Raw genomic sequence first — 18,991 nt, 5'->3', positions numbered from 1 at the left:
TTTGTGAAGATCACAGAGGGGGATTGTTGGTAGTGTTGTGTTGGTCGGTGACAGAGAGAGATGGGCAGCTTTGAAGACACCACAGCAGTATGAGGTGGGGGGCGGGCATCTCTGTTGGAACAGAGCGATACACACACACACACACACACACACACACACACACACACACACTGTTCAAAGGCTGCATCAAAGCCACACATAAAAGTAGGCAGGGGATCATCCCAGAATGCCACAGGAGGGAGACGAAGACATTCATTTATTCCTATTCATTAATTGTAATGTTCTTAGACTGGTCCGATAGTTATTTTACACTACTGATATTGTATTTTACTTGTCGATATCTCTGGTGTATTTGCAAATTTAGTATTTTACTTGGCAATTTCTCATTGTACACATTGTGCTGCAACTCATTTGCAATACATATGTAGAGTTTTGGGCACATTTTGGCACAGAGTTTTTGAGCCATATCTACAGACCACAGTGTCATAGAGACTTAAAGTAAAAACACTTATGTCAATGTTTGCATCACATACAGTCTACTAAGATACCTACATCTATTTAGGTTCTGAAGGCTGTTCAACAGTTGGTGGAAACAATAAAAATAGTATATGATTAGGCAGTTATCAAGTAAACTTATGGTTCGACTTCAAAGAAATAAGCACTATAGTATTAAATAAATGCTTGGTTATGAATAATGTTGACATGGTACCATGATGCCTCTAGATAACACACTACTCGTCTTGCTGACCACATCAACAGGTGCTACAGCAGCTTACAAAAGTATTCAATATATCTCACACAGGATATATAATATTACATCTACATCATCGATTATTTATTAACTCGTCTGTATGTGATGCTTGTTCCTTCCTGTCTCATATGATCTTTATTTCATTATCAAGCCTGTGTTCACTCCACAAGCACTATGAGAGAAAGAGAAAATGAGAGGAGAGAAAGCTGGAAGACAAGACAAGAGAGGAGAGAATGAAGGACACACCACATGTTCTGACCCTGCATCCTCATATCAGGATGCCTTTCATTGCTGAAACAAAATGTTTGTGAGAAACGAGACAAAGAGAAGGAGGTTTGTAGCTCCTGAGTTCCCCCTAGTGGAGAAGGGCTGCTCTGTAGGTGGTCAGGGCTGGATGTGCTCCGGGGAACAGCAGGATTTGATAAGCGGTTGTGGATCTATCTAGTAGGGCCATAGCAAGGAATCCTAGACCTCCAGACTGTATATTGGTCAAGGTCTCTTTCACATTAAAAATTACAGTTTAAAAGTTGTTGTGGGTGCCCTGAACCTGTGGGCCACTAGAATCGTTACCACCTTTGACTCCATTAGCTACGGCCTGGCTGTCTAGACGGAATATAGACTGGTATAAATTGTTGGAATGTCATCAGTCAACAGAATCTAAAATACAAATGAATAATATAAAATCATTAGTATAGAAAATTACAAAAAGACAATAATTACTCAAAATCCACACAGAAAGAATGTTTTATCCATTGACAAGGCTGTCGTTAGATTTCAGAAGAACACAATTCTCTTGACGGCCAATGGTGATAATCTTAAAACAAGTTGATTAATCAGATCAATGGAGTGGTTCATCATTATATTTGAAGCACACAAACAATAGTGCAATATGTTTTTCATCCAGACTACATGGGGAATAAATGCAGAGAGTATAGCTGAAGACCTTTAAACGAAGACCCTTATAATCAAATACACCGATCAGACACAACATTAAAATGACCTGCCTAATATTTGTGTAGGTCCCCCTTGTGCCACCAAAACAGCACCAACCGCATCTCAGAATAGCATTGGTTATTTGAGTTACCATAGCCTTTGTCAGTTCGAACCAGTATGGCCATTTTATGTTGACCTCTCTCTTAAACAAGGCACATCTGTCCACAGAACTGCCACTCACTGGATGTTTTTTGTTTTTGGCACCATTCAGAGTAAATTCTAGAGATGATTGTGAGTGAAAATCCTAATGACAGAAATACTCAAACCAGCCAATCTGGCACCAACAATCATGCCACAGTCCAAATCACAGAGATCACATTTTTCCCTATTCTGATGATTGATGTGAACATTAACTGAAGCTCCTGACCCATATATGCAAGATTTAATGGACTGCAGCCACATGATTGGCTGATTAGATTAGATGATTGTTGGTGCCAGATGGGCTGGTTTGAGTACTGCTGATCACTTGGGATTTTCACACACAACAGTCTCTAGAGTTTATTTAGAATAGTGCCAAAAACAATAAAAACATCATATGAGCAGCAGTTCTGCAGATGGAAATGCCATGTGGATGAGAGAGGTCAACAGAGAATGACCAGACTGGCTCAAACTGACAAGGTCTATAGTAACTCAGATAACCACTCTGTACAATTTTGGTGACAAGAATGCTATCCCGCATTTGGTGCAGATTTGGTGGGACGAAGGGGACCGACACAATATTAGGCAGGTGGATTTAATGTTGTGGCTGATCGGTTTAATTTAGCATACTGTATATTTAAAAATCGCCCTTTGTTCAGTGAATAGCCTGTTAATTTAGTAATATATAAACATCCCCCAAATTGGCTCAGTTTTACTTCAAAATCAATTATAAATATGACATGTAAAGCAGTTTGTGTTGTTTTACAGATATTCCTGCATTTAAAGTGAAGCAAAATCGCCCCCTGGAGTAAAAGCTGAGCCACTGCATGGGGCTCATATTTATATATGAGAACCTTATTTGAATAAATGAATGTCTCCTTATACATCACATGTAGCTGAAATTGATAAAATGCAGAGAAATTGTGCAAAATCTCTTTATTCATTAGTTTCAGCATCAATTCCACCTTTAAACCACAATGCATCCAGCATAACCCAAAGACCAATAAACTAGAATGTTCATCCCAGACCAGCTAAAAACATTCCTCTGGTACAATTACTCCATTCACATTGTTGTTATTTACAGTACATGTCAACACCTCCAACACGCAACCTGCAAACCTGATATCTTAGAAAGCAACATTCCTGACCATTTCACGCCTTTGTTTGCCCGTCTAAAAAAGCCGAGGGCATGTTGAAGAGAAGGTGCATTTGAGAGAATCAGACATCAGTGCAACATCTAAAAATAAACTCTACAAAATAGTTTAGACACACTGAGAGACTTTCACGTGTTTACCAACAGTCAGAAAGAACAAACAGAATAAAGTCAACATCGAAAAGTCTACTGCAGAGAAAAGGAGGAAAGCTTTAGTGGAAATTATCCACACGCACTCAGGAATGTCCAAAAATTTAGCAATGGAGAGCAGAAATAAATCTCAGACACTTCATATGAGCTTTACAGAACATCTCATAGGAATAAATGGACCCTTTTCACATTTCCAGGTTTGGAACATAGACGTAAACTATAGTGGGTGAATCGGAGACCACAGCAAATATTATTTTTGCACTCCCATTTGCTCCAACAGCAAAAGAAAAATCCATTATTAAGTTGCTTTGACTTTCCAAAAGAGAAAGTTACGTGATAAATTACAGCCAGCATTTGTAAGTATGCGGAGTTCAGCGAGCTGAGGAACAAAAGACAGGAAATTGATTTTGGCAACAAACTCAGAGATAAATATATCTGGGATAATAATACATGTCATCACTCAGTATGAGCAGCCGAGCAGAGATATGAAGGTAACGCTTTACGAACACAATAAAAACGCAAAAAGATCTGTCATTTACAATCTAGAGACAAAAAACTGCAATAAATATTTTTAAATGACTTTCTTTTACAAGTTTATAGATATTTAATGCGAGAAATTATCTGTCAAACACATTGAACAGTTGATATGAAGAGAGTTTTAAAAGAAACAAGAGAAAGGGGCAAAATCACTGAACAGTTACTACACTTTTTCAGCGCAAAAACCACAATCATGTTTAACCATGCACTATATGCACTGGTTTTGCACTGAGCCGTATTGAAGTTACGTCATTGTTAAGTTGGGTTTATAATAGAATGCACCTCGTTCACAAAAATCTGCGTTATTTGTATGGCACAATTAACATTGTGCTATTGCCGCCATCAAAAAGCAGGTGGCAAGTGGAATTGTCTTTAAAAGACACATTTGTTTTCACTCTCTAGTGATCATGGCAGCAGTAATTCATCATATGATGATCAGAATAGAGAAAAGTGTTATAACTGGATACATATCTAGATGCACGGAAAAGTCAAGCACACTTTCAGCCTTTTAAAAGAGTCGATTCAGTTGGATCACAGTGGTGGAGTGATGCTGAACAGTCCCAGAAAATATGCCAAATTATGGTAGTCTACAGCATACTCCACAATCTAGCACTCAGAACCAACCTGCAACATGGGGAATTGCATGGTGCAAATTGGATTCAGCACTAATTATTGTCTGTATTTGCGCCATTGCCTGATTTGCAAAACTCCTTAAGTGAATTGGGTGCTGAAACAACGCAGACGGCATGAGCAAACAAACAATGCTATCAGCTGGCACAATTCATTTTAGTAACCCCCCCCCCATATGTCAAACGGTTTGTCAAACAAATGCTTGTGATATAAAAAAAAAAAAAAAAGAGTTTGAAAGTAATAGATAATTCAACAGCTTTACCTCGCTTCAGCGAGTTAAAAACAGTTTCAGTAGACAACCACGCCATCCAATCAAACACTCGTCTGGATTTCACTGACAGTAGCTCTGCAGGAAGTCAGAGAGAGGTTAGAAAGAGATGTGGGAGGGTATTTATATGCTGTTATTGTCTGTCAGCATTTGTCACATCGACATGAACTCTGGGGACAGCAGCAGCTCTTTGTAGCGAGCAGAAAAAAGCTTTTAAGTTTGTCCCTGCAGCTTCTTTAAATCTCCTTTCCTGTTGAGAGAGAAACAGACGGTTGTACATCCGTCGTGCACAGGAAAATCAAACTGGAGAAAATGCGTGTCTGACACTCCCTACGAAAGACAGGTTAACAAAGTATAGATGGAGTTGAGTAGAGGAAAGAAAGGAGGCAGGAGAGAGACAATCGGCTCCTCTGTGTTTCTCTCCGTGAGTGAGTTTGGAGCTCAGGAATTCTTCCTTCTCAGCAATGAAACCCCTGGCTGTGTCTGCGGGAAACCCCATTCAGCTAGAGTAGATCTGTGTGCCGATCACCCGCATAATTTCCTTCTGTATCTTGGGCTCCTGTGTGTTAATGTTAGCATCTCCTACCTGACCATCTTCATACCTGACAGGGACAGAGAGAAAGTGATGATATGGAACAACATACTACATCTTTATTTGATACTTTAAAGTGATTATACACTTGAACAATAAATTATGCCATGTCACGACCAGATAAAAAGTAATCTTTTCCATGTTAATCTGGGTTTCTGTTCCAACTGGCTGGAAAACCACATAAACAATTGCATCAGGTGAAGCATCTAGGTAGCCGTGAAAATGTGCATGCTTTTAGTGGTATATTTATTAGTCTTCACAAGTGCAAACAAACAGATACTCACACAAAGAAGAAGCGTGTGCAGACGTGATCAGACACCGGACACACCCAGATATTTCCATGTTTCTGCAAGTCTTTAGATGTGATCACTGAGGAGAGAAGCTAAAATAATTATTAAGATCACCAAATCACACACAGATCTCATACCATGTCTAAGCTTCAGACAGCATGACCACACCCCTTTTCACAGATCTTCTGATGCATATTACACACAAAAATAACAAGAGTTGACTGGAATTGTCCATTCCAATCTGATTGACTGGCTGTTATTTAGTAGAAAGTAACTAGCAAGTTAGACATCCACAAGTTGAACTACATTCATTTTCTTTTTCTTCAGAGTAATGTTGGTGAAATAATCAGTACTTAGTAATTTTGGATGGCCAAAAATTCTGATTACAAAGTCACACACATTTGTTTTCTAATTTCTTCAGTTGTTTCTATAAAGCCAGTCGTGGACTAACACAGCAACATCATAAATTGTGAGGGGTTTTTCCCATATTGGTCTATTATCGTGTAATTGATCATTGATTATAATAAATAAATGAAATATTTTAATTAAAATATATTTTATTCTAAATCAGACTACAGCTGATATACACTGATCAGCCATAGCATTAAAACCACTAACAGGTGAAGTGAATAACATTAATTATATCATTACAATGGCACCTGTCAAGGGGTGGGATATATTAGGCAGCAAGTGAACAGTCAGTTATTGAATTTCATGTGTTGGAAGCAGGAAAAATGGGCAAGCGTAAGGATCTGAGCGACTTTGACAAGGGCCAAATTGTGATGGCTAGATGACTGGATCAAAGCATCTCCAAAACAGCAGGTCTTGTGGGGTGTTTGTGGAATGCAGTGGTTAGAACCTACCAAAAATGGTCCAAGGAAGGACAACAGGGTCATGGGTGCCCAAGGATTGATGCGCATGGGGAGCGAAGGCTAGCCTGTCTGGTCCAATTCCACAGAAGAGCTACTGAAGCAAAAATGGCTCAAAATCGTAATGCTGGCCATGATAGAAAGGTGTCAGAACACAGAGTGCATTACAGTTTGCTGCGTACAGGTATGCATAGACACAGACCAATCAGAGTGCCCATGCTGACCCCTGTCCACCGCCAAAAGCACCTACAATGGTGAGCATTAGAACTGGACCATGGAGCAATGGAAGAAGGTAGTCTGGTCTGATGCATCACGTTTTCTTTTAGATCATGTGGACGACTGGTTGCATGTGTGTTGTTTACCTGGGGAAGAGACATGCACCACCTAACAAAAGATTGTTGCAGACCACGTACACACCTTCATGGCAACGGTATTCCCTGATGGCTGTGACTTCTTTCAGCAGGATAATGCGCCCTGGCACATTGCAAAAATTGTTCAGGAATGGTTTGAGGAACATGACAAAGAGTTCAAGCTGTTGACTTGGTCTCCAAATTCCCCAGATCTCAATCCGATTGTGCATATATGGGAGGTACTGGACCCACAAGTCTGATCCATAGAGGCCCCACCTCACAACTTACAGGACTTAAAGGATCTGCTGCTAATGTCTTGGTGCCAGATACCACAGGACACCTTCAGAGTTCTTGTGGAGTCCATGCCTCGATGGTCAGAGCCATTTTGGAGGCACGAGGGGGACCTACATGATATTAAGCAGGTGTTTTTTATGTTGTGGCTGATCGGTGTATGTTCGGAAAGTCTTTAAGTGTTCTCTAATGGAAGGGGAGGGGTTTTTGTACTCTGCTTACAAATGTACATGAATTAAAATTTTCGACAACTTTTGCTACTTTTTTGTGACATTGATTCACAAATATAAATGGTCTGATCTGTTATCACACATGGATAATGGCAAAATTGCCAGAGTAAGAAAATTTGTATTCAGAAACAGACAAACAGTAAGACAAACACACCCAAAACATTATAGAAATGTTCATATTGCGATCCATTAAAGGTGAAATTTAACTCCTAAAGATATGAATTGTAATTTTGCAATACAGTTGAAGTCAGAAGTTTAGAAACACTTTTCAACTCAGTTTTTCACAATTCCTGATATTTAATCATAGAAAAAATTCCCTGTCTTAGGTCAGTTAGGATAACTACTTTATTTTAAGAATGTGAAATGTCAGAATAATAGTAGAGAGAATTATTTATTTAAGCTTTTATTTCTTTCATCACATTCTCAGTGGGTCAGAAGTTTACATACTCTTTATTAGTATTTGGTAGCATTGCCTTTAAATTGTTTAACTTGGGTCAAACTCTTTGGAAAGCCTTCCACAAGCTTCTCAAAATAAGTTGCTGGAATTTTGTGCCATTCCTCCAGACAGAACTGGTGTAACTTAAGTCAGATTTGTAGGCCTCATTGCTCGCACATGCATTTTCAGTTCTGCCCACACATTTTCTATAAGATTGAGGTCAGGGCTTTGTGATGTCCACTCCAATACCTTGACTTTGTTATCCTTAAGCCATTTTGCCACAACTTTGGAGGTATACTTGGGGTCATTGTGCATTTGGAAGACCCATTTGCGACCAGGCTTTAACTTCCTGCCTGATGTCTTGAGACAATGATAAACCATGGTTCACAGGGAAACTCAGACAGCTTCGTCATGCCAAAGAGGAGGCTTACAGGGGTGGGGATAGAGTCTTGTATAATCAGGCCAGGAACACACTGAATAAGGAAATCAGAGTGGCTAAAAGAAGCTACTCTGAGAAGCTGAAAAGCAAGTTTTCAGCTAACGACCCTGCATCAGTGTGGAGTGGCCTGAAACAACTTACTAATTACAGGACTCCTACCCCCAACCCTGTGGCGGACCAACGACTGGCTGACGACCTGAATGTGTTTTACTGCAGATTTGAAAGGCCCGATTTCACACCCCACATGCACTTGGACCTTCATTTCACACAACCATTAACACCTCCTGCAACCCCCCTCCTGCCCCCTCCTGCTACACTACCTGCACTCAAGATCTGTGAGGACGATGTGTGCCGTGTCTTTCGGAAGCAAAGGACAAGGAAGGCTCCAGGACCAGATGGCATCTCACCAGCTTGCCTTCGTTCCTGTGCTAACCAACTGGCCCCCATCTTCACTCAGATCTTCAATAGATCACTGGAGCAGTGTGAAGTTCCCTGCTGCTTCAAACGCTCAGTTTTTATCCCCGTCCCTAAGAAACCTAAAATCACAGGACTTGATGACTGCAGACCTGTCGCCCTGACATCTGTGGTCATGAAGTCATTTGAGAGACTGGTGTTGGCCCACCTGAAGGACATCACTGGACCCTTTCTGGACCCCCTTCAATTTGCTTATCGAGCAAACAGGTCTGTGGATGATGCAGTCAACATGGGTTTGCATCATATCCTGCAACATGTGGACAGACAGGGGACATACGCAAGGATCCTTTTTGTGTACTTCAGCTTGGATTTCAACACCATCGTCCCAGCTATTCTCCGGACTAAGTTAAACCAACTCCCTGTTCCCACCTCTACCTGTCAGTGGATTACCAGCTTTCTGACGGACAGGCAGCAGCTTGTGAGGCAGGGAAAATTCACTTCCACCACCTGTACCATCAGCACTGGTGCCCCCCAGGGATGTGTGCTCTCCCCACTACTCTTCTCCCTGTACACCAATGACTGCACCACCAAGGACCCCTCTGTCAGGCTTCTGAAGTTTGCAGACGACCCCACTGTCATCGGCCTCATCCGAGATGATGATGAGTCTGCATATAGAAAGGAGGTTGAACGGCTGGCTTTCTGGTGCAGTCAAAACAACCTGGAGCTGAACACGCTCAAAACAGTGGAGATGATTGTGGACTTTAGGAGGAACACCCCAACATTGTCCTCCCTCACCATTCTAAACAGCACTGTGGTAGCAGTGGAGTCATTCAGGTTCCTGGGCACTACCATCTCACAAGACCTAAAGTGGGATATACACATCGACTCCATTGTGAAAAAGGCCCAGCAGAGGTTGTACTTCCTTCGCCAGCTGAGGAATTTCAACCTGCCACCAGTGCTGCTGAAACAGTTCTACTCAGCAGTCATTGAGTCTGTCCTCTGCACTTCAATAACTGTCTGGTTTGGTGCAGCTACGAAATCAGACATCAGAAGACTACAAAGGACAGTTCGGTCTGCTGAGAGGATTATTGGTTGCCCCCTGCCCCACCTTCAAGAACTATACACTTCCAGAGTGAGGAAAAAGGCTGGTAAAATCACTCTGGACACCACTCACCCTGCCCACTACCTTTTTGATCTGTTGCCTTCTGGCTGGCGCTTCAGAGCTCTGAACACCAGAACCGTCAGACACAGGAACAGATTTTTTCCTTAGGCCATCCATCTAATGAACAATTAAATTGCCCCATTGAGCAATAATTATGTGCAATACACAGTTTAATTTTAATTTTTATTATCCAACATATCCACTTCTGCCATTACTTACATTGCTCTGTACATAATATACAGTTTTTTGTTCTTTATATACAGATTGTATTAGATTTGCACTACGTGTGTGTATGTGGGTATGTATGAAGGTGAGTGTATGTACGTATATGTATACTTATTTATTTTGTGTTCTTTTTTGTTTTTAATTACCTATGTCTTGCTGCTGTTTTTGGTATTGTTTGTATTGTTGTTGACTGGAAGCTCCTGTCACCTAGACAAATTCCTTGTATGTGTAAGCATACTTGGCAATAAAGCTGATTCTGATTCTGATGTTGCTTCAATATATCCACACAATTTTCCTTCCTCATGATGCCATCTATTTTGTGAAGTGCACCAGTCCCTCCTGTAGCAAAGCACCCCCACAACAAGATGCTGCCACCCCCATGCTTTACGGTTGGGATTGTGTTTTTCGGCTTGCAAGCCTCACCCTTTTTCCTCCAAACATAACGATGGTCATTATGGCAAAACAGTTCAATTTTGTTTCATCAGACCAGAGGACATTTCTCCAAAAAGTAAGATCTTTGTCCCCATGTGCACTTGCAAACTGTAGTTTGGCTTTCTTATGGCAGTTTTGGAGCAGTAGCTTCTTCCTTGCTGAGCAGCCGTTCAGGTTATGTCGATATAGGACTTGTTTTTACTGTGGATATAGATACTTGTCTACCCGTTTCCTCCAGCATCTTCACAAGATACTTTGCTGTTGTTCTGGGATTATGCTATGCATAAAATAGATGTAGACGGCAATAAAATAGATGACTTGCCAAAACTATAGTTTGCTAATATGAAATCTGTGGAGTTGTAAACTTCTGAGTTCAACTGCATATGTAGGAAATCATGACCACTCACATTAAAATGATGACCCCAGTCATATCAGTAACCTTATAAAAGCTGTTTTACACGACATTGAGAGGGTCCGCACATGGGGGCTGCCATGTTAGAATCACACGACCAGCCGAATACTACTTGCTTAATCTCAGTATCCGTCTTGTTATTTGACACTTTTATACATTGATTAAAATAATCATGGCTGAAAGTGAATACTAAATTGACTCTGAAACTGAAAACTATTTAATGATGCTACAACCAAGCCGCTAGGTGTCAGTGTCCAAGATGACACAAAGACAAAAGTTACAGAGTGCACTTTTAAGAAATTTTTCTTTAAAGCCCAGTTCACACCAACAGCACAAGACAGCAACACCATCCCATTCATTTTCAATGAGAGGAGAGCGACTTCTGGTGACACGAGCTGTCACGGCCTTTGGCGACAGAGATCGCCATGGACGGCGACAAGACAAGTTTAGAAAATGTCAACAAAAAAAAGTGTGTCAGAAACAGTCTGCATTCTGAGTGAGTTTAATTCATTCAGATCGAGTTTAATTCATTGGTTCATGATAGATCGATCATCTTGTTAATGATTTATATTGATAGATTGATCGTCTTGTAAATGATTTAATTAACTGAACACTGCTGCATGTTTTATAAAACACTGCACTGTAAAATGTAAAATTTAGAGACAAGAGAAATTATTCCTTGTCAAATTTTAATGATATCTTAATTTTTAATTGCTATTAGGTCTCATCCGTGATTACATTTTCAAAAGATATGGCCAGATGTTCAGTCATCCAATAACGTTACAGCGACAAACAGTAGGAACGCCCACTAGCTACACAGCCACTAGCGGTGTGAATGGGGCTTTATGCATTTAAGCAACATTATGTCAAAATGGTACAAGCTTATCCTACTCAAATGCATGTGACATCAAATAAACAAGAGTAAAGTCAGGAGTAATCCATAGGTAATCCAAATCAACCAGATTACATTACCATAAAAATACAATCTAAAAGATTACGTTACTGACTACAATTTTAGTCATGTAATTTGTAATCAGTACCAAATTACAATTTAGAAGTAATCTACTTTGCACTATTAAGCTGGTTCACACATGCAGCGACTTCCAGCGACAAAGCAACACGATCTCATTCATTTTCAATGAGAGCTGCCGACTTCCAGCAACACGAGCAACAGTGACCTCTGATGACTAAATGTGGGCGTGTTCAGAAAATTGAGAAAAGGTTCACTTTATGCATTGAGGAGCGACTTTCGGAAGCAACTACCAATGAGTGAAGACAGTGTCAGTGGAGCTCACATCATCCGTCTCCTGTCTCCTTGGCGTCAAGAACAGACAAGACAGAGGGAAAGTCAAATTTTCAGAGAGCGATTACACTGTTCTATATGATTTGTATGTAACAATATACATGGATATAATAAAAGTGACACCTGGAAAATAAACTATAATTATATGTATGATCTTAATTCAAACATCGATACATCGTTCATCTTGTTAATGACATGATGCAATGAGTACTGTTGTAGACAGTTCATATTAAAACAATCTCTCCTGCCGAATGTCCAATTTTAGGGACAAGAATACAGTTTCTTTGTCATATTTGAATGACGTTTCAGAAATTGTTGGCAGTCTGGTTGAGTTTGTACACTGTTAGATCGTTCATTATCTGGTAAATGATTTAATGCACTTTGCACTTCTGCAGTTTATTTAAAAACACTCTCAAATGCAGAATGTACATTTTTAACAAGAAATAAATTCCTTGTTAAACGAAAATGATTTCTTAGTTTTACCGGCAATATGTCTCAGAGACTAGCGACTTCATACGACCTCAAGTCGCTGCATGTGTGAACGGGTCTTTAGTTGTTTTACATGTCAGTCAAACTATCTATTCCAGTCTATGAGGGCAGTTCTTGGCTGGAATAAGCAGCTGATCCTCAAAAGTCTTCAAAACACATGACCTCCAGCCCTGATCTTAAAAACAGCAGGAATGGGACTGTAAATCTAAACGTGCTAACATTACTGGAATCTGTTTTTGAGAGGTCAGAAGGGTTTTACCTTCACAAAGAGCGATGCAGTTTAAATTTCTGCTCTGGAGGAATCGTGACTGTATCGGACGACTCTGTTAAATGACAAAACATAAATTTTTATTCTTATGAAACACTGGGTACAATAACAATAAACACTGGCATAAGTGTGATATCACTGCAGTGTGTCAGAACTGTGAAAATGATATTCTGGTGTTATACCTGTGGCATAGTGTTCATTCGGTTATATCGCTGGACTAGCTCATCTTTAGTGGGCATGCGATGCTGCCCCTTCCCCATTCCTAAACACACACACACACACACACACACACACACACACACACACACACACACACACACACACACACACACACACACACACACACACACACACACACACACACACACACACACACACACACACACGAATAATAATTTTGTAACAACTTTTTATCTCACATACTTCCAGAAAAAATACTCATTAAGAAAATGCTTGCTTTGCAGTGTGGTAAAAGTTTAACAGTTGGTATGGAAACTTCATATCTAAAATTCAGAAATAATTAATTATATACAGTGTGTTGAACATCCATGCTCAACAAAAATACCAGAGAAAGAGAGCAACTGAGATAATATTTTCACACAGCCAGACAGACGTCTTGATGAACAAATCAACAGCAGTACCACAAATGTTAACAACTACAATCCAATCGAACAGTAAGTAACATGTTCACTGACCACTGCTTGCATCACTTCAATTAAAATGGAATACATAGATAATACATTTCTGCCAACTCAAGCCTTTACCAGCCAAACGGTGGAGGGCGCTGCATCTACATGCACTTCCGAAATATATTTGGGATGGACTTCAAAGACACTTTATCAATATTCTAAAAGTTCAGTCAATATCCTACACATTTAAACATAAAAATCAACTGAGTTTACTCAGTTTATACTTGACTCGTATTACACATAGCTAACTCATATTGCCATTATATTTATGCTGTATAGCTAGACGGGAACTGGCTCCCCCAGCTGAGCCTGTTTTAATCTCCACAAACTAACATTTTATGGCGTTTGTCTTTCCACCAATTTAACACCTTTTGGAGTTTCTCGTTCCTTTCCACAGTCACCTTTGGCTTGTTCAGTTCAGTTCAGTCTTTATTAGGATCCCTTATGGGCAATTTGTTTGCAGTATAACAGCCAGACAGATAAACAACACATAGGCTGCGCACACACAATACAATTTCTAAATAGATAAAAGAGTAGATATATACAAACATATACATATAAAAACATTACACTGTAAAGTTCCTGTATTACTATTTAACAATCTGACTGTGCTGGGAACAAATGAGTATTTGTAATGATTACTCCTAATCTTTGATAGTCTGTAAGGAGAGCCTGAAGGCAGAATAGTGAACTCTGAATACAAAGTATGATCACTGTCAGAAAGCACAGTTAGAGCTTAGAACATTTCTGTCAAACAGATCAGACAGGCTTCTCTGTTTGTTTCCAATGATCTTCTCACTATTTCTGACAATGCTGTTGAGTGCGTTTTTATATTTCTCATGAAGATTCCCAAACCAACACATTACAGAGAAAGAAAACATTGACTCTATATAGGATTTGTAGAACAAATCCATCAAGGTCCTATCTATATTAAATCATCTTACTTTTCTAAGACAGTATAGATGCTGCTGTCCCTTTTTGCACAGCGCTTCTGTAATTACGTCAAAGCACAATCTATTATTGATAGTTGTTCCCAGACATTTATAACTATTCACACACTCCACCTTCTGGGCCTTAATATGAGTGAGCTCAAGAGAATGAGCTTCAGTTCTAAAATCAATAATCATGTCTTTTGTTTTAGATATATTCAGCTGTAAATAGGCATCATCACACCATTTAAAAAAATCATCAACAACTGGGCCATGACATGTTTCATTATTTTACAAGAGACTAACAATGACAGTATCATCTGTAAACTTGGAAAAAAAAATGCCTGTTTTTATGTCTGCTTGTGCAGTCATTTTTATATTAAATATATAATAAAGGTGACAGGACACAGCCTTGAGGTGAGCCTGTGGAAGTTATCAGGGGAACAGAGAGACTACAATTTACTATCACTCTCTGAGTTCTTTCAGTTAAAAACACAGCCTACTAAGTTTAGATCAAGGCCAAAATTAGTCATTCATTTATCTGCTAAAGTATGAGGTTGTATAGTGCTAAAAGAAGATGAAAAATCTATAAATAGCAGCCTAGCATGTGTCTTGCTACCTTCCAAGTGCTTCAGTACTATATGTAATAAAGTTGCTGTGGCATCATCAACGCCTCACTTTGTTCTATAAGTAAACTGGAGAGGGTCTAAAAAGTTCTTAGTTTTAGACAGCAATTCCTCCATGTTAATGCTGTTGGCCTGACATTATTTAATGTTTCAGCATGTGTAATCTTGCTCACTTGGGGCCTAAAGACAACAAATTAAAAACATGACTTTTAATGATGTCTTTTCAGTGAAAGTGCTCAATGGGGACTTTTACAGATATTACAGACATTACAAGATTTTCTGTAAAGCTGCTTAGAAACTAGGTGTGGTGTGAAAAGCGCTTTACAAATTAAATGACTTGACTGGATGTCAATGACGCAGGTTTGGATCATACCTGAGTATCCAAAGGAAATGCTGGATATGGGGCTCAGATAGATGCCCTTCCCATATGCTGCTCCATGCAGCTTAGATAAAAGACAAGAACAGGAGAGAGTTACACGACGCACACTTCCCATGAAAGAGAAAAGATGCAAACATGCAGCAACTGTCTCGACAAACAGTCTGATTTGAATTTGACTCACACTGCAGATGACAAGTGTTTTAAATAATCAGACAAACACATTCAATCCAAGTGGACACCAGAACAAGACAGTAAGCCAAAGTTAAACTCTGATTTGTGATGTAACACATTGAATAATGCTGAACTGGCCAATTATTGTCAAAGCATCATGGGTGATGGAAAGCATGAGTAAGTAAGTAACGAATGAAACTGGAAGATCTGATCAGAGGAGAGAAGATGGGCACTCAAGCACAAGACGATGGAATGGAGTAAAAGTGATTTCCAATGAAGACATTGATAATATGAACATGAACATAAACCATTCTGAACATTTGAGGGTGCATGAATCCACATGATGTCAAAGTGAGAGTTTATAGCTATAAGAATGGATGTCAAAGGAGGAGAGAAAGTTACATCAACAAGAAACAAATGACAGGTGATGTAGTGAAGAGTAGTGAAGGATGGATGGATTTGATAGAAAATGAAACATGATTCCTGGAATGGAAACCTTCATCTTGGCCAGCAGGAACTCCACATTCATACTGGTAGCAAAGTATTTATTCAGGTAGAAATGAAATGACACAGAACCATATTGATCTTGGTTATGTTCTAAATAGTATATTGACATACTACTGGTACTATTCCTGCAGTATGCAGTATGAATGAATGTTGCATTTATATAGCACTTTTTCTGATACGACACTCAAAGCCCTTTACATAGTGAACAGGGGACTCTCCTCAACAACCACCAGTGTGCAGCATCCACCTGGATGATGCAACGGCAGCCATAGTGTACCAGTACACCCAGTACACATCAGCTGTTGGTGGAGAGGAGAGAGTGGCCTGGTAAAGCAAATTAATGGATGGAGACTGTTAGGAGGTCATGATGGAAAAATGGCCAATGGGGGGACTTTGGCCAGGACACTGGGGTTACACCCCTACTCTTTACAAGAAGTGCCCTGAGATTTTTAATGACCACTGAGAATTATGATCTCAGTTTAACTTCTTATAGTATAATGGTCCCGTCATTATACTGGGGCATTAGGACCCACACAGATCACATAGTGATCACCCCCTGCTGGCCTCACTAACACTACATTCTTCCAGCGGCACCCTTAGTTTTCCCAGGAAGTCTCCCATCCAGGTACTGACCAGGCTCAACCCTGCTTAGCTTCATTGGGTAACCAGTCAACAGTTACAGGGTGATATGGCTGCTGTCCAACACTAGACACTTTCTTAGTATTCAAATTTTCTATATAATACCTGGATGACATACTTCATTTGACAAAATGTGTAGTATACAACCAGAGTACACTGTACAAGGTACTGTATCCCACAATGCAATGTGGTACTTCTTTTAAAACATAGGAATATGTAGTATACAGTATATATTGTGCAGTATGCACTAAACTAAAACTCTATTCCGAAAATCGAATAGTTCGATTGCCAAAAAATGTAAATTCTCTTATCATTTACTCACCCTCATACTATCCCAGATGTGTTTGGCTTTCTTTCTTCTGCTGAACACAAATTAAGATTTTTAGAAAAATATTTCAGCTCTGTAGTTCCATACAATGCAAGTGAATGGGTGCCAAAACTTTGACGCTCCAAAAATCACATAGGTCAGCATAAAAGTAATCCATATGACTCATGTGGTTAATTCCATTTGTTCAGAAGCAATAATATAGGTGTGGGTGAGAAACCGATCAATATTTAAGTCAATATTTGCTAGAAATTCTCCTCCCTGCCAAGTAAGGATCATATGCATGAAGAATATGAATCACCAATAATACAAGAAGAAGATTGTGAAAGTGAAAGTCAAAGTGGTGATTGACTGAACAATGTAAACATAGACTAAAATATTGATCTGTTTCTTACCCACACCTGCCAAATAACTTCTGAAGACATTGATTTAACCACTGGAGTCTTATGGATTACTTTTATGCTGACCTATGTGATTTTTGGAGCATCAACATTTTGGCACCAAATAAATTGCATTGTATGGACCAAAAGTGATGAGAAATTCTTCTAAAAATCTTCATTTATGTTCTGCTGAAGAAAGAAAGTCATACACAACGAGGATGGCATAAGGGTGAGTAAATGAAGAGAGAATTTTCATTTTTGGGAGAACTATCAGTTTAAAATTACAGGATGTAGAATATTGTTGGCTGCTGTCAGAAAAGGAAATTAGTTCAACTGGCAAAAGCCATGACTTCTGCACAACGAGGGAATTTGGCATCTATTACTGTGTTTATCATGAGGATAGGATACACCGCAAAGGCTGAAAACATGTGCTGTCCAAAAAGGATATGCATCTGAGATCAAGTGACTTATGTAATTTACATACCTGTAGTTTTGTATAAGATGCATTGACCAAACCATTCCTCAGAACAGAGTGCCAGTTCTCAATATGGGAACCACTAGAAAAAGATAGACAGAGTGAAAGAGATAGCAATAAGTAAGTGTTAGGATGCAAAATATGTTGTTTTTGCCTGGTGGATGACAAAATAGGCAAAAGAAAAATCCCATAGATTTACCTTTAAAGAGGGGCCAGAACCTTATTTAGAGACCAGAATATGATAGAGACTAGTGGGTTGGCTCTATTGACTTGGGCTAGTAAGTAAACACTCTACAATATCATCGTAGTTGTGAGTTTTACATGAGCAAGCACAACTCATTTTTTCTTAGCTTTCAAACGTGACAAACAAAGCTGATGACCTGTACAGCATGATGCAATGTTGGGAGATGCTTTCAAAATCTGGTACAAGTGTATTTTTAAACAGACGTCTGGAGTTATTTTTGCTGCTTGAAAGGAGCAGAATTTTTATGTTAGTCTTTGTTGGCTGTTTTTGGAAGATTTTTATGTTTTGTAAGGTCTAGTGGAACAGTCTGCATAAAAATACCAAAGAAAGCACAGACATAGCACAAACATCATGTAGTGTTGTGAAGGACAATGCTGAAATGTAGACCATCTACAGATGGATCCAATTTATATATAACAATTCCCAATACACCCAATATAAAACTGTTATTTTTGTTAATCCTCTTGATATTAAGTGCTTAATTATCTGTCAGGTTCATAGACAATATTTCTTACTAGTCTAGCCAATGACCTGATCAGATTTCATGACATATTTAAAGGCCAAACACTAAAAACAAAACTTTTGCTCTCGTAGATCAAACACAGCTAATAAACAAAAGACCCTATAAAACCCCAAAAGCATTGGATAAACTCTCAAAAAGTTAACCAATATGGATTTTTCAATGGCAAAGCCAACAATGATATTCAGACAGCAGGGTGACGGTGCCGATATAATCCAGAAATACACACAAAACAATTTAATGACATCAAATGAGACTTGCACAAAATTATACTTTATATACTAA

General features: G+C 39.3%; 1 protein-coding gene across 5 annotated transcripts in view; it reads right to left on the bottom strand.

Moving 5' to 3' along the window:
* Window positions 1–2,319: 2,319 nt before the first annotated feature.
* LOC127661990 (protein mono-ADP-ribosyltransferase PARP6-like) overlaps window positions 2,320–18,991 on the bottom strand; it is a 35,889-nt gene continuing 19,217 nt past the window's right edge. For 4 of the 5 annotated variants that reach the window (XM_052152991.1, XM_052152994.1, XM_052152995.1 and 1 more), the window contains exons 18-23: window positions 17,952–18,024; window positions 15,440–15,509; window positions 13,005–13,084; window positions 12,814–12,877; window positions 5,497–5,581; window positions 2,320–5,222 (exon numbers count right to left, since the gene is read on the bottom strand). In XM_052152991.1, the coding sequence (XP_052008951.1) occupies window positions 5,120–5,222; window positions 5,497–5,581; window positions 12,814–12,877; window positions 13,005–13,084; window positions 15,440–15,509; window positions 17,952–18,024 (475 nt within the window). In that variant the 3' untranslated portion in view covers window positions 2,320–5,119. Of the gene's footprint in view, window positions 5,223–5,496; window positions 5,582–12,813; window positions 12,878–13,004; window positions 13,085–15,439; window positions 15,510–17,951; window positions 18,025–18,991 lie in introns of those variants that run through there. The other variant, XR_007972826.1, reaches the window with a different exon arrangement.

The sequence above is a fragment of the Xyrauchen texanus genome, chromosome 21 (genome assembly GCF_025860055.1).
Source record: "Xyrauchen texanus isolate HMW12.3.18 chromosome 21, RBS_HiC_50CHRs, whole genome shotgun sequence".
Lineage (NCBI taxonomy): Eukaryota > Metazoa > Chordata > Actinopteri > Cypriniformes > Catostomidae > Xyrauchen > Xyrauchen texanus.
This window is presented reverse-complemented; position numbering and strand designations above follow the sequence as displayed.